This window comes from Aquila chrysaetos, chromosome 2 (genome assembly GCF_900496995.4).
Source record: "Aquila chrysaetos chrysaetos chromosome 2, bAquChr1.4, whole genome shotgun sequence".
Classification (NCBI taxonomy): Eukaryota; Metazoa; Chordata; class Aves; order Accipitriformes; family Accipitridae; genus Aquila; species Aquila chrysaetos.
Genome location: NC_044005.1, coordinates 17,266,229 through 17,280,305, shown reverse-complemented (window position 1 = coordinate 17,280,305; position 14,077 = coordinate 17,266,229). Strand labels below are relative to the sequence as shown.

Below are 14,077 nucleotides of genomic sequence, written 5' to 3'. Positions count from 1 at the left end.
ACCGGCAGTGAGGAATGAGTAAGGATGGCTGGGACACCTTTGCATCCTGTGCTTATCATTCTCCATCTCATAAAGAGCTACCAGAACAAATGTGCTGAAGGAAGGTTAACTGAGGTCACACAGGCAATTTTAGCTCTGACATTTTCTATCTTCAGATTGCTTAACTTTGCAACCTTAACGTTCTTTTCAATTCTGAAAAGCCTAAGTGTGTGTACGTAAATAAGTAAGTGTACAGGCAAATTACAGGCTATTTTTTCTCCCTTAGGGGAGATTCTGGAGTACCTCAACACGGCTGGATGATAAGCTAGAATCTTTGATGAAGGCTTCATTTAAAAGAAACAGAAAACAAGGAAAAGCCAGCAGTTTGTATCAGAGATTTCAGCAGTCACATATGGCAGATATTTCAGAATTTCTGCTGCAAAGTCGCTTAGAACTAAGTACTGTGCCATATGCTATTATGACAGAAACGGATTTATAAAGGTTAGCTTCTGTGTGCATATACAACATGACATGCTTTTAGGAGAAGCATGCCACAGGACAAAGGCTACAGCCTGATCTGTTAGTGGCACTGATTTCTATAATTCTCCAGGCCTAAGCAAGCAGAAGAAGCCTCTGGTTTCGTCCCATCTTCAGCACGTAAGTAGTGGAAACTACTTTCTTTTTATCTGCAAAGTGTTTGACATGTGATAAAAGTTAGGAAGCACTGTGGAAGATTAGTAAAGTGGTAGGTCAGATGGGTCACTAAAAATATCTTAGTTCCATGTTATGAGAATACGGAAGGTCAACCTTTCAGTGAGGTAATTTTGAAGCACATTTTCATATCCAGCGGCAAGCAGCGAGTTACACTTAGTTTCTTAAATATGACAAGCGAAGTATTTGCAAAAGGTTCAGACCAGGGTGAAAGGTTTTTAAGCCAGTTGTACTAGTTTTGGCTAGGATAATTTTCTTCAGAGTAGCTTGTATGGGGCTGTGTTTTGTATTTGTGATGAAAACAGTGTTGATAACACACCCGTGTTTCAGTTCTTGCTGAGCAGTGCTTACACAGAGCCAAGGCCTTTTCTGCTTCTCACAATGCCTCACCGGCGAGTAGGCTGGAGTGGCACAAGAAGTTGGGAGGGGACACAGCCGGGACAGCTGACCCCAAACGACCAAAGGGATATTTCTTACTGTATGACATTGTGCTCAGCAATAAAAACTAGAGCGGGGGCAGAGTTTTGACAGGGTTGCTGTTGTTCAGGTACTGGCTGGGTATCAATCAGCTGGTGGTGAGCCCTTGAGGCTTTTTGCATGACTTGTTTTTCTTGGTTTTGTTTTTCTGTTTCCTTCTTTTACTTATTTAACTGTATTTATCTCAGCCCACGAGTTTTCTCACCTTTACCCTTCCAATTCTCTCCCCCATACCACTGCGGGGAAAGTGACACAACAGTCCTTTTTGGCGCCGAATGCGGTGCTCAAAAAGTTTGAGATAACAACAAATTTGACCATAGTGTGTTAGAAGGAACTTACAATTATTACATCTGTTTAACAGTTGCTCGTTGCAATGTTGCCTTATTTGTTCTCTTGTATCTGATCTATGCCACGCTCCCTTTTTTGTGCGTACATCAAATTTGAGAGCTTGTTAAAGGCTGGGTTTGGCTTTTGCAGTGTGCTGTGCTGTGCAGCACTTGATTGTGTTTTGCCTGGGAGAACCATGATAAAAGCACTGGCCTTGAGCCTAATCTGGTGTTCGGGCCTTGCCTTGATGCCATCCCTGTACTTCAGGAACCATCTCATGGAGACATTTAACAATTACGTATTTTTCCCTTCTCCAAGAGCCAGTTTGTGGAGGAAACAAAGAATGACACCTTCCCCTTCTTCTCCTGTGCGGTAGATGTTTTCTGCCTTGTTAAAGTAACTCTTCAGTATCTTGAACATCCTTGGATAATTAAAATGCTCCTATTAGTATGTCTCAGGAATCTGTTTCTGGCTTTTCCTAAGGTTAAACAACTATTTAGGAACACCACACAGAGATATGCCCTGAGGCAGTGTGGTTATAGGTGGCAAGGTGTGTGTGAGAATATGGGCAGGTATGTAGAATGGTTGTCACCTCCAGTGGTCTGGGACTTCACCCCTGAACAAGTGCGGGATCCCGATAAACTGACAGAATTTGAAAAAAGGATACTCTGCCCCTGGCAGTGCCAAAGAGATGCAACTTACAGCACTGTGCTGGGACCTGGCCTCTGCCTACTGACCACTACTGAACATTGCTCAGCACCCTCAAGGGGAAGAAGGATCTGCAGACATACAGACAAACACTAGGGATAAACCAGAGACCCAACCCTCATCTATATCAGTCACCCGTATAGTCAAGAAGAAACAATGGAAGCAGAAGTCAACTCATTCACTAAGGGAGGAAGAAGCTTCTCGTAGGAGGAAGCAGGAGGAAGACTCAGAAGAGACAGCCTGTTCTGCAGCAGAGCAGTCACAAGAAAAGGAGGGGGAAGAGACTGAAATCATAAACGAGCCAGAAACCACCCGAGCCCTGTCCCTAAGTGAGTTGCGAAATATGCAAAAAGATTTCAGCAGTCACGCAGGTGAGCAAATTATTAGCTGGTTGCTCCGATGTTGGATACTGGGGCCAATAGTCAGGAATTAGAGGGTAAGGAAGCCCAGCAGCTGTTGTCACTTGCTAGGGACAAGGCCATTGACAAAGGGAAGGGGCAGCTGTCCTTGGCCTCTGGAGGTGGCTCCTGCCGAGCATAAAAGAAATTCCTTCAAGGAAGACCTTGCAAGTAACCAAGGCAAGTGGACGACCACTGAGAGAGGTATCCAGTATCTGAGAGAATTAGCTGTGGTGGAGGTGATCTGGACAACAGGACAGCAACCTGGACAACAACCAGGCATCCAAAGACCCAGATGAAGTCCAGTGCACACAGACCATGTGGTGGAAGTTCGTGCGAGTGCACCAACATCATACACCAGCACTCTGGCAATAATGAGCTGGACAGACATGGAGGCACCAACTGTGGATGAACTGGCCAGCCAACTCCAGGAATTTGAAGAGAATCTCACTCCCTCCCTACATACCTGTGTCAGCTGCCCCAACAGTGACAGCAACCCCAAAAGAATACGTCTTCTTCCTTGCCCATACCAAACAGCATCTTGGGTGCTGGGACATTCAGGCATTGGGATACAAATTTAGCAGAAGCCACTTGGCCAATTAACGCTACAGGATCTGCCAACTGACTTGGCTCTGCTCAATTGAAACCCCTGCGGACTGTGAGGGTGATAAAGTTCCCATAGTACACATAAGGAACTGGCTGGGAAAGACAGTCTGGGTTAATCTTTCCTCAGGAAAAGGCAAACCCATTTGTGGCACTGCTTTTGCTCAAGGACCTGCGTGTACGTGGTGGGTAATACAAAAGGATGAGGAAGTCCAACGTGTACAACAAGGAGATTTACTCGGGTAAAAATAACCCATGATTTGAGTTGAATGATGTTACTGCTGTATGATGCCCTCATTATGCGATGCTGTATGTTGCCACTGCTGTGGCTGCAATATGTCAAAGTTATTACAACAGGAGTTACTTGAACTAATGAAGAATGAATTTTGTAAGGATGATACCTTGCATCGTGCAAGTGCAGCAGTGACACAATGTGAGCTGGCTTCACTGTGCAAAAACACAACACACTCTCTCCTGTCCTGAATGAGCATTACAACAGATGGAGCCCAAAGTCATACACTAAATGAACTCAAAGGACATTCTGTGGACATTTTAGAGGGGTAACCCTGAGTGAATGATATCTGTATATATATATATATATATATATATCAAAGGACAGGAAGGTGGGTGTGGCAGGTTAATGAGCATGTATTGGATAGTGTGGGACCTGAGCATGATGTACATGGTATGGAATAAGGGGTGGAAATTGTACAAGTTTTGGCTGGGACAGAGTTAGCTTTCTTCAGAGTAGCTCGTATGGGGCTGTGTTTTAGATTTGTGATGAGAACAGTGTTGACAACACACCCGTGTTATAGTCATTGTTGAGCAGTGCTTACACACAGTCAAGGCCTTTTCTGCTTCTCACACTGCTGCCAGTGAGTAGGCTGGGGGGCACACAGCCAGGACAGCTGACCCCAACTGACCAAAGGGATATTTCCTACCATATGACAACATAGTCAGCAATAAAAACTAGGGGGGGGGAGGGGAGGGCAGAGTTTTACCAGGGATGCTGTTGCTTGGGGACTGGTTGGACATCGGTTTGCTTGTGGTGAGCCACTGTTGGTTTTTTTTATCACTTGCTTTCCTTGGTTTTGTTTTTCTTTGTTTCCTTCTTTTACTTATTAAATTCTCTCTACTTCAACCCATGAGTTTTCTCACTTTTACCTTTCTGATTCTCCCCCACGTGCCACTGTGAGGGGAGTGAGTGAGCACCTCTGAGGGGCTAAGCTGCTCATTGAATTTAATTGAATTCAGTTAAAACCACAGGAATACTCCACCAGTTTTAAATACACTCATAAGCAATACATTTTATCCCAATAAATACATTTTGTACTTAAGAGCAATGCTGTACTACTTTTAGAAGGGGAGTTATCGGCAGCTAGTAACTGGATGACTTTTCAGTCAGTGTATCTGAAATTTAGTAGGAGACATCAGTGTTCTATATTTATTCAGGAAGGCAAAGAAGTAAACCAAACTTCTCCCAATTTCCAACTTCCACTCAGCCTTGCAATTTGAAATAAACTAATTAAATTGGCCATAGAAAGAATGAAAACTGAAATAAAGACAACATGTTCTGGAACCTGTAGAAGAAGGTACTGACATCAAAAGCTGGTTTATCACGTCAACAATGTATGTTTCCAACTGCTTTACTAGTGACTTCTCTCAAGTCAAGATTAAACTTTTCTTAAACTTCATCAGTCATCATATATAATTTGAATATTATTAGCATTTTATTTAAGTAATTTAAAAATGTGATTGCTTACTTTTAAAAAACTAATACATATACAATTTGAGGTATCGATTACAAGATTTTTCTCCTACCGTGCTTTCTGCAGTAGTGTTAAAAACATTTTTCAAGTATATACTGGAAATTGGTTTCATTCTGCTATTCGTCAATAAATCTCTCTCTCATTACCTTTCAGTTAGGAGGTAAAATTATATCTGCTGAGAAAATAATTCTGAATTATCTCCTTAGTGAAAATCTGCAAATACTTCACAACATGGTAGGCTACTAAAGGACACATCTTTTCAACAAAGCAAGCAGGGGCCACCAACCACATACCTAGCTAATATCACGTTAAAATTAACAGAAAGTAAGAACCAGGTGTCCTGGGAAGCAAGATGTCTTCTCCATCTTGCACCAGTACTACTGTAGAGGGAGAGCATTGGCAAGACACAGAAGTGGCAGAACCAGATAAAAGAGAAACAAAGAGTCCCTGTTTTCTAGCATTTGGGAAAGCTCTAAGGTAGATCGGTAAACAACACAAAACCTACAGAAATAAGCACAGACAGGCAGACAGTCTCACAGGTGCAGTAACAAGAAGGGAAGCTGGTGGGCCTGCTGGAGAAGGAAGGGGATGATGCTGTGTGGCACAGCATACTTAACAGTGGGTCAGAGTTAGGAAGAGGGAGCCAGAATTTTTCAGATTTTTATTTTTTTGCCTAAGTTTCATTTCTGAGCAAACATCACTACTGAGGGAAAATAAGTCTATCTGCTAATTTTGAATGGTAAGATGCCCTTCTTCCTGTGTCTGGGCCATGGCATAATTCCTAAAGCAGGCAGGCACAGGCTTATAGGCACAGTGATGAAAAAAATATGGAGAGATATTTTCTATATCTATAAAAGAGATACTGAAAACTGAGGGAAAGATACCTTTTAATGAGTCTTTTCAATTTTACTAAGAATGTAATTGTACAGAAGATTTCAAGTGGCTAACACACAGCCGGACTTCAGAAAAACAAATGGGCTGCGTACTTTCAATAGAGAGGCACCACTAACACAGGCATGTACACACGATGCTGTGCATTTCTGTGATGTGACGTTCTGCCATGAAGAATTCCTGTCATATCTGCACTCGAGCAGAGCAGAACTCATTACTGTTTTCTTCCTGGCAAGCTGTGGCAGCTCCTGCTTTGCACAGTTTCCTGAATGACTGCATTAATTTGATTGACTCCAGATCAATGGTGTCTCTAAATAAGATTAAATTACACGTTCCTTCTGCCTGTGTGCTATAGGAGATTACTCTTAGCAGAATCTCAAAGGAAGCAATTAGTTGACCACTGATGTAATGAATCCTAATTATTTTGTTTGTACAAACAATAAAGCCAGAATCATTTGTTTAGCAAAGAAGTGTAATGACCCTGGGCGCTTGAGAAAATAAATTGAACAGTGCTACCTAGACCTGTAAATAAGGGGCCTTTGACTTCCTATTTATGCTAAGAATGCTCATGGAATATTTTCAGGTAGCTGGGAGCCAACCTTTGAAAGTAACATTTATCATAGTTATTACTGAGCATTTGCTTATGTCCTCGGGTGTGCTAGGTGCCCTGCAGAAATATCCATCTACATTGCTCTGTCATTGGCACCTGCTAAAAATTCACTGCAGCCAGTGCAATTTCCTGCAACTGTTTTTTGTTAATCAACAAGAAGTCGCTCACATTGCAATCACTGCTGTTCCTAAGGGCACCAGTGGCTGGGGCATGTCCTCAGCAAAGGATCAATGATCAGAAAAAAAGCACTTTAATATACATATAGCAGCTCTACTCTGCCCAGCATTTGGCCATGCAGGCTAGAAATGTAATGAAAACAGAAGGCACTGGAATGAGACTGGCCACAGCTGGGTCTTCCCCTTCTCCAAGTTGATCTGCTGCTGCTGCAAACAGCTCAAACAGGAGAGACAAGCAGAGTCACTGGGGACCTCATGTTGCAGAAAGCAGAGATCAGTCCAAAAATAGCTGAAATTCTGCCACCACTGCTGATTTTGTGTGACCCGAAAGCATGAGGGAGCTGACAAATTAGAGATAACCTGATCCCATTGGTTGCAGACTCACTGGATGTTGCAAGCACAGTGATACAGCCACCAACCACGTGTACTTTCTGCAGGTATTAACTCCCAAGATCAGTCATTCTCTCAGAGTAGATGGTTTCCTTCACCATGGTTTTGAAAGGATATTCAAAACATACAAAAATATTTTGCCTAATCTTTCTTTCATTTCTAGCCATACTTTAGGTGTTAAATGTGAATTTAAAATAAACTCCAAAGCCACAAATTCTGCAGCTGATTTGCTTTTTGCCTTCTCTCAACCTGAACAGTGAGGCACCCAAAGGGGATCAACATTATTTTCTCATTCTCTTAAGTGGTGCTCAACAATCTTATGGGAACACAGGCTCACATCCTGATAAAAGCCTTAGCCTGAATGAAAAAAAGACACCTCTGCCTACAGTACTTGGATTCTCATTGTAGTGACACTGTTTAAATATAGAATGAAGGCTCTGAAGTCAGCAAAATCACACTGAAGTGAGCAAGGTGTTAAGTTACTGCAACATTCATACTGGCTGAAGGGAAACTGCAAATTACTTGTTGGTGCAATGGGAGCCATTTCCTTCATGCTTATGAGGTATTTCAGTTCTTCGTTCCTTCCCACCCTGAGCTGTTTCTCTTTGTTTGTGTTTAGTAGCTATTTAAAACTCATCGAATGCTTTTTTGGTGCTCTTGCTGTAGGCCTAATTGACAAATGTTTGCTGCCTGCCATTATGTTATTCCAGTATCCTTGAAAATTAACTGAAGACTTTAGTCTCCTTTGGAGAAGGCAGGGAGGAATAAATACCACCTACCCCAAGGCAGGTGGGACAGATGAATTAAAAAATGGTATCTAATTGTGCAGTGGAGATGTGCTTATGCCTAAAGCTTTTGTTTTGTTTTTTTCCCCGCTACAAACAACCCAAAAGCAGAAAATTCCTTTGTTGGTCTTCTGGAATATCCCTTTAGTCCTCTTCTATGGAAAAGCAGCACTACTAATGCTTGGCTGCCTCTACACCAAGTATTAAAATGTCATATTGTTTTTCCAGCCTGAAAAATTCTGGTGACCTTACTGGACGACCAACAGTACCGAACAATTAATGCTAAACCAGACAGGCAAGAACAGAAACTCTTTGGGGATTTTCAGGAAGCCTGAACTGTGGCCAAAACTACTCAAGGGATGTGTGAAAACTACCTTAAATTGGTCAGTATTTTGCTGGGGAAAAATATTGGAGATGCTACTCCACATTTGAATACCAGAGGAATATCTCATTGGAATGAGCAAAGTCTTGATTTCTGGCCATACTAGAAGTGCACTATACTGCACCCTTTAAGTATTGGTCTCTTCTAAAGAGATGTTGCAACAGGAGAAATCAAGGGTTTGATTTAGCTTAAGATGATGATATGATTATGTTCCTGCAACACGTTATTCATCCAATCTACTCTGTGTTGGGCAAATAAAGCCTTATTCTATTCCTTCTGAAAACAAACGGAAAGTGAGGTGACAGTACAAAGTAGAAGCTAACAGTGTCTATAAACAAAGTGAATTGTGACAGAGAGAAAAGACTCAGTTCAACACTGCTCAGGTCAACAGAAAAACGCGCTGACTTTATGAAAATGGGATCAGAAATGCTGCTTGGGTTTAATAAGACACTTGCAGCATTTGGGTTTTTTTAAGCTTCTCGTTATCGTCTCCTGTACTGCTTCTGTTTCTTATGTCATCACTTCCAAAAGAAAATCCTTCATGGGAGGAATTCTGCTGCTTAGAATAAGGATTAGTCTAATAACATTAGATAAATCTCTTTACTTTCTCTGTTTTTCTGCATTAGAAAGAAGGTGGGCTGAATGATCCAAAGCAATTTTTTCAGAAGTGTCTAAAGAATTTGAAGTCTCATTTTCAAAATTATTTAAGGCACTTGGCCCCTAAATCCTTTAGAGAGAGATTTGGGCTTTTCCTTAGGCTATTTTGGAAAATGAATTAAGTTCATGTAGATGTATAAAAACTGAGTTCCTCTACTCTCCTAGGAGACGGATATTTAGCTTCTAGAGATGCACTAAGCATAGCTCAAGAGTAAAAACTCTGTAATATTTTTCCTTTTAAAATCTGGAGAAAATAAACCTCTTAAAGAAGAGAGGCTCTTAATAAGCAAATTAATCTCAAGAATCTTTAGAAAAGTTTAATTTAAAATAATTATCTGCAAAATGTCTGATCAAACATGTTTTAGCTTAATGATAGGAAACTGTCATACCTTTCTGAATCTGTCTGGTTCTTCTGAAGATCCAGGACTCTGTTTAAAAGAAAAAAAAGAAAAGCAGCATGAACTTAAGATCCTAGTGGAGAGTGGAGCCTACAAATGAGTATTCACCTGTCGGCAGATGTTTCTTTCAAATGGTCATCTGGATAGAGTGAACGAGAAGGAGATTCTTTTTTAATGAGCTTTTTAACACACATTAGGCAGAAAGCTGAAATGTTTGACCATTTGAATCAGATGAGCTGTTCTCCCAGCAATAGCTTTGACTTTACTGACACCTATTGACTATATTTATGCTTACACAAGGTTTTGGTCAACAAAGCATATCATTACAATCAATGGCAAACAATTCTTAGAAATATGTTCTTTAGTAATAGAGGTCATGCTTACCTTCCATGTACTTTAAAGTATTTGTATTCTAAGTAAGCTTTGGATTTGAAGACAAGGTTTCCCAAAGCAGAAAATTTTCAGGTGCCTCAAATTTTAGGTGTTCGAGTTCAGATACCTTTCAAAGCACTTGCATACAGGAAGTACTGTAAAGTCTAATCCTCGGATTCAGGTATGTTGAAATTGAACACATAATATAAGTAGTTAAGCCAGAAAAATCTTAATTATGTATGTGGACACTAAGAACATGGGAATATCTTTAGCATGCTCTGGAATATGTTATACATGGAGATGAATTCTGCCATCCTTAGCATGTCTTTTATACATAAGAACTCGGTAACTTCTTTAATCATTTGGTTCTTGCATTAAAATACCTCCTCTTTATTTCATTCCAAATCCTTGGCCCATAAAGACAATTTCAAAAAGCACTAGGTCCTTCTGTGCACAGTTACTTTCTGAGTCCATTCAGTCAGTGGCTATTCTGATCACTGTCTCACAGCAGGAAACACAAATAATAAACAGTAAATATATTCTTACTGCAGGACCTCTTAAAAAAATAATTCAGTGGAGAACTTTGTGTGGAAAAAGGGCAAAAAACTAGAAATCCAAGTGCCCAGAAGTAGGTGTATATCCAAAATACTCACACACACAAACATCTCACAGTCCCCAACTGGGTGCATCTTTGACAACAGCCAATTGTCATTCTGTTTTGAACCTTGCATTTTAAGAAATATTCTGAGGATTGCTTATAAAGGAAAAAAGATAGCGCACAACTCTAATACAAGAATATTTCTGCTTATATTTATGAATACGTGGCTATGTTTTTTCTGTCTTGGATGGCACTTACTAAGGGAGGTTTCGGTTAAGCAGACACACAGACACACTGTTGAATTATGACTAGCAATGTGAAGCAATCTAAAAGAGCAATGGCAGAGATCAGCGACTGTGAATTGAGTGTTGTCACCTACCGGTGAACTCATGGACTCTTTCAGCATAGATTTGTAGAGCATCCATCGGTAACGCAGGTCCTCCAGATCTTCAGAGTTTCCAATAACAGAATGAAGATGAAGGAGGTCCTCAAAGAGACGCTGACCATCAGGCACACGAGACTGCAACTCCTGCAGGGAAAGACAAGGTCAGCAGCAGCTCAGAATTCAGGAAGACCCCGCTTCTTAAATCTAGCATTCAAAAGAACAGTGGTACTAAAGCAAACTACTGGGTACTCTGGAATAGTGCATTTATTTTTGTTATCACTTTTTTGGCCTGAAATTATATTAAAGGGTCCACTCATCTGCAGGACTCCTGTAGCCTTGGATATTTCTGTTTGTTTACTTTCTTACAGCATCCATTGTCATTGCATCTGGCCATATTCAACAGAAAGAGAAAGAATGAGGCCAAATACCAGACACTGATTTTAATCAGCTTCTTTTAATGAACACCTTTGCCATACCACACTGGAAATGTCCAGTCTGACAGCTAGATGCCAGGGTGCTCCCTTCCATTCTACCACTCTGGCTGTGGCAGACCTTTCTTAGTAGAAGGGGTCAAATACTTGTCCTAAATTCCAGAGCTTCATCTACTCTAGAGTCTCCTAAAGCAGAGAGTCTAGTGTTTGAGGTTGGGTTGTTTGGGTTTTTTTGGTTTTTTTTTTCATTTTTAGGGTTTTTTTGGTTTGTTTTGTGGGGGTTTTTTTTGTTTGGTTTGAGGGGGGTGGGTTGTTGGTTGGTTATGGGGGTGCGTGTGGTTTTTTCATTTGTTTGGTTTTTAATTCTGAAAGAATTTGCACTTATTGCAACTTTGTCTCCATCTTCATCCCCTGAAAACTAACCTCCAGTTTGCTCTGGCATGCCTTAATTTCCTCTGGGGAAGCTGAAGTCGCAGCAAGAATTTTGGTCAGTTTGGTGTTTTCTCCTTGTAACCATTCTTCAAAGTCGTGTAGGAGCTTCAAGTGGCTGCTTGTATTTTGCCCTTCTCCTATCCTCTCCTAAGTTACAAAACAACAAGAACAAAAAAGCCCTTGCTGTTATGTCAGTTGATTCCTCTGCAGGCCTGATTGCAAGATCTTAACCTCCAACTTTGTAACCCATAATAGCAGATGAAGCCAGTAAAATTGTTCTTGTGAAGCTCATATGAAGGCAGATATGGAGTCTCCCTCTCACCTGCTTGTGGTCAGGATCTACATCTAAAAGACGGAAGGCAGGTCCAGACATCCATCTGCTGTCCACAAATGCTATTTTCTTCTTATCAGTCACTGGTCTATTTAACTGCCAGTTTTTGAGAAGACTTGAAAACACAAAACCAGAGACATCAGTGCAGTGAAATATATAATGATGAGACATCCACATTTTGACCAGGGTTATGGGGGACACCTCTGGTGAAATACTATTATTATTATACTATTATTACTATTAATAGCACTATTAATATTAAAGTTATTTCCAACATCTTTTTAACAAAATAAGATCAAGACAGGAGTATCTCAAAGTAGCACCAGTCCTCTAGTTCTAACATTTCCAAGTGTTTTGTTTTCTTTTATTCAGGGGAGTGAGGGACCAAAAAAAATACTACCTTGACAATATACCTTCCAGTCTGGTAACAGCAGGCAGTACAATCAAGTCTTCCTCAATTTAGTTATTCCATTTTTATGCCTATTCTGACACCATGTACGAATATACTCACACACGTAGCACAGTATTAAATTTTAATACAGACTAGCAAATATGAGCAGCAGTTTGACACTGCATAGCGAGGGCAAAATAAATTAAGTCCACATTTGCCAGCTAAGAGAGGATTTCAGCTCTGTTTATACTCTTGCAGGTTTCCAAAAGGCACAAATCCCAGTGCAGATATAGACTCTTTGGAGATATCTCCAGATCAGACAGCGAGGAGAACAGGAAGGTGAGGCAGAACAGCAGAAATCACCCAGTCTATGTCCTATTTCCTCTGATACGGACTGGCTGCACAATGGTGAGCCAGGTCCTAAGGAGACACTGCCTACTCCAAGCATGAGGTAAAGGCAGCTTCATAGACTGCTCTGGTCCTCGGATTCTCTAAAATGGTTTTCTTGAAAGTAATGATTCCCAGTTTACAAATTATTAAAATCTCATTTGCTCCTAGCATTGTAATATAGCTGTTCACTTTCACAGCACAGAGCTTAAAGCATCAAGTGTGTCTGGTCACATAGAAGTAAAGAGCATCCCCTTGAAGGGACATGAGGAAGATGTACACAAACACTTACCCAGTTGCCATCTCCTTCAGTGATCTCCAGGACTCCTTCAGCTGATCCAGCTCTGCTTGGACATGAGCAGTCTCCTCTGGAGAACAATTCTCCATGACCAGCTGGCCATGAGCTTCCACAAGGTGCAGCTGGATCTCCTTATCTGGAAACTCAGCTAGCCATCTCTGAAACGTACAGCCCTTACAGTTACTTCTACGTATCCTGGGTAAAGCAGAGGCTATGTCAGACTGAAGGCCATGTTCAGTCCAGGACTATGCTGGTTCTGTTGGCACTAGCTAGAACATACCTAGCAGGAAAAAAAATATGCTGTGGATTCTTGAAAAGAGCCAACATGGGTCAAAGAGCTGATGGAAAAACTTAAAGGGCACAAGCTGTCAATGCACCCCTTCCGTAGCCTTCCCATGAGATATCTTGGTTTCCCATACAAAGGCAAAAACTGCCACTAAGTAACCTGCCAGAGTGAACCTAGCATGCAAAATACTGCTACACAGGGAAAAGCTAGCAGCTCACAGCTGTGGAACAGCTCAGTTCAATACAGTATAAGGTTAGCTAACAGGGTAATAATGTTCAATGTATCAATGAGTACATACAGGCAAAGGTAGGTATTGTCCAGAGAGATCACCCTGGTGGGAAGAGCTCTTTTTAAAACCACCTATCCTTTGACAATACTTTATCCATCTCAACAGTTCTTAGCCATTTCTCACTGTTCTTGTCTTTTACCTAGCTCCACATCCTACAGCACAGGGCAAAGCAGGGAGGCAGCAGCAACCAACAGTTATTGCATGAGGAACAAACCATCATTACTCTCCCCAACCAGGAAAATCTCGCTAGTAAACCTCCGCCCTTCTTGTCTGAATACTGCAAAGTGAATAATTAACATCTTACACTAAGATGCTTTTCTCACCTCAAGGTCTGCCACCCTGCCCTCCGTGTTCTGCTCTCCATCAGCACCCCGGTAGGAGTCAATCCTCTCCGTGGTTACTGTGATCCACTGCTGGAGGTCAGAGAGTTTGTCATTATATGCCCAATGCTTCTGAACGTGCTCTTCACTCTGCTGTATCATCATCTACAAATGATAAAAATATGTCAGCAACTAAACACAGACAAAAAGCAGTTTCATTACTGGATCTAACACTGTGACTACTGGCACAGAATCTCACGGGCAAAAAGGAAAAAAACATCTGTTAATGAGACACA

The 14,077-nt window shown here is 41.2% G+C and overlaps 1 protein-coding gene across 10 annotated transcripts in view; it reads right to left on the bottom strand.

Moving 5' to 3' along the window:
* SYNE3 (spectrin repeat containing nuclear envelope family member 3) overlaps positions 1 to 14,077 on the bottom strand; it is an 87,444-nt gene that overhangs the window by 17,089 nt on the left and 56,278 nt on the right. For 9 of the 10 annotated variants that reach the window (XM_030006784.1, XM_030006741.2, XM_030006750.2 and 6 more), the window contains 6 exons: positions 13,785 to 13,946; positions 12,881 to 13,044; positions 11,802 to 11,925; positions 11,471 to 11,626; positions 10,611 to 10,760; positions 9,253 to 9,291 (listed from right to left, as the gene is read on the bottom strand). In XM_030006784.1, coding sequence (XP_029862644.1) covers positions 9,253 to 9,291; positions 10,611 to 10,760; positions 11,471 to 11,626; positions 11,802 to 11,925; positions 12,881 to 13,044; positions 13,785 to 13,946 — 795 coding nt within the window. The other variant, XM_041121840.1, reaches the window with a different exon arrangement.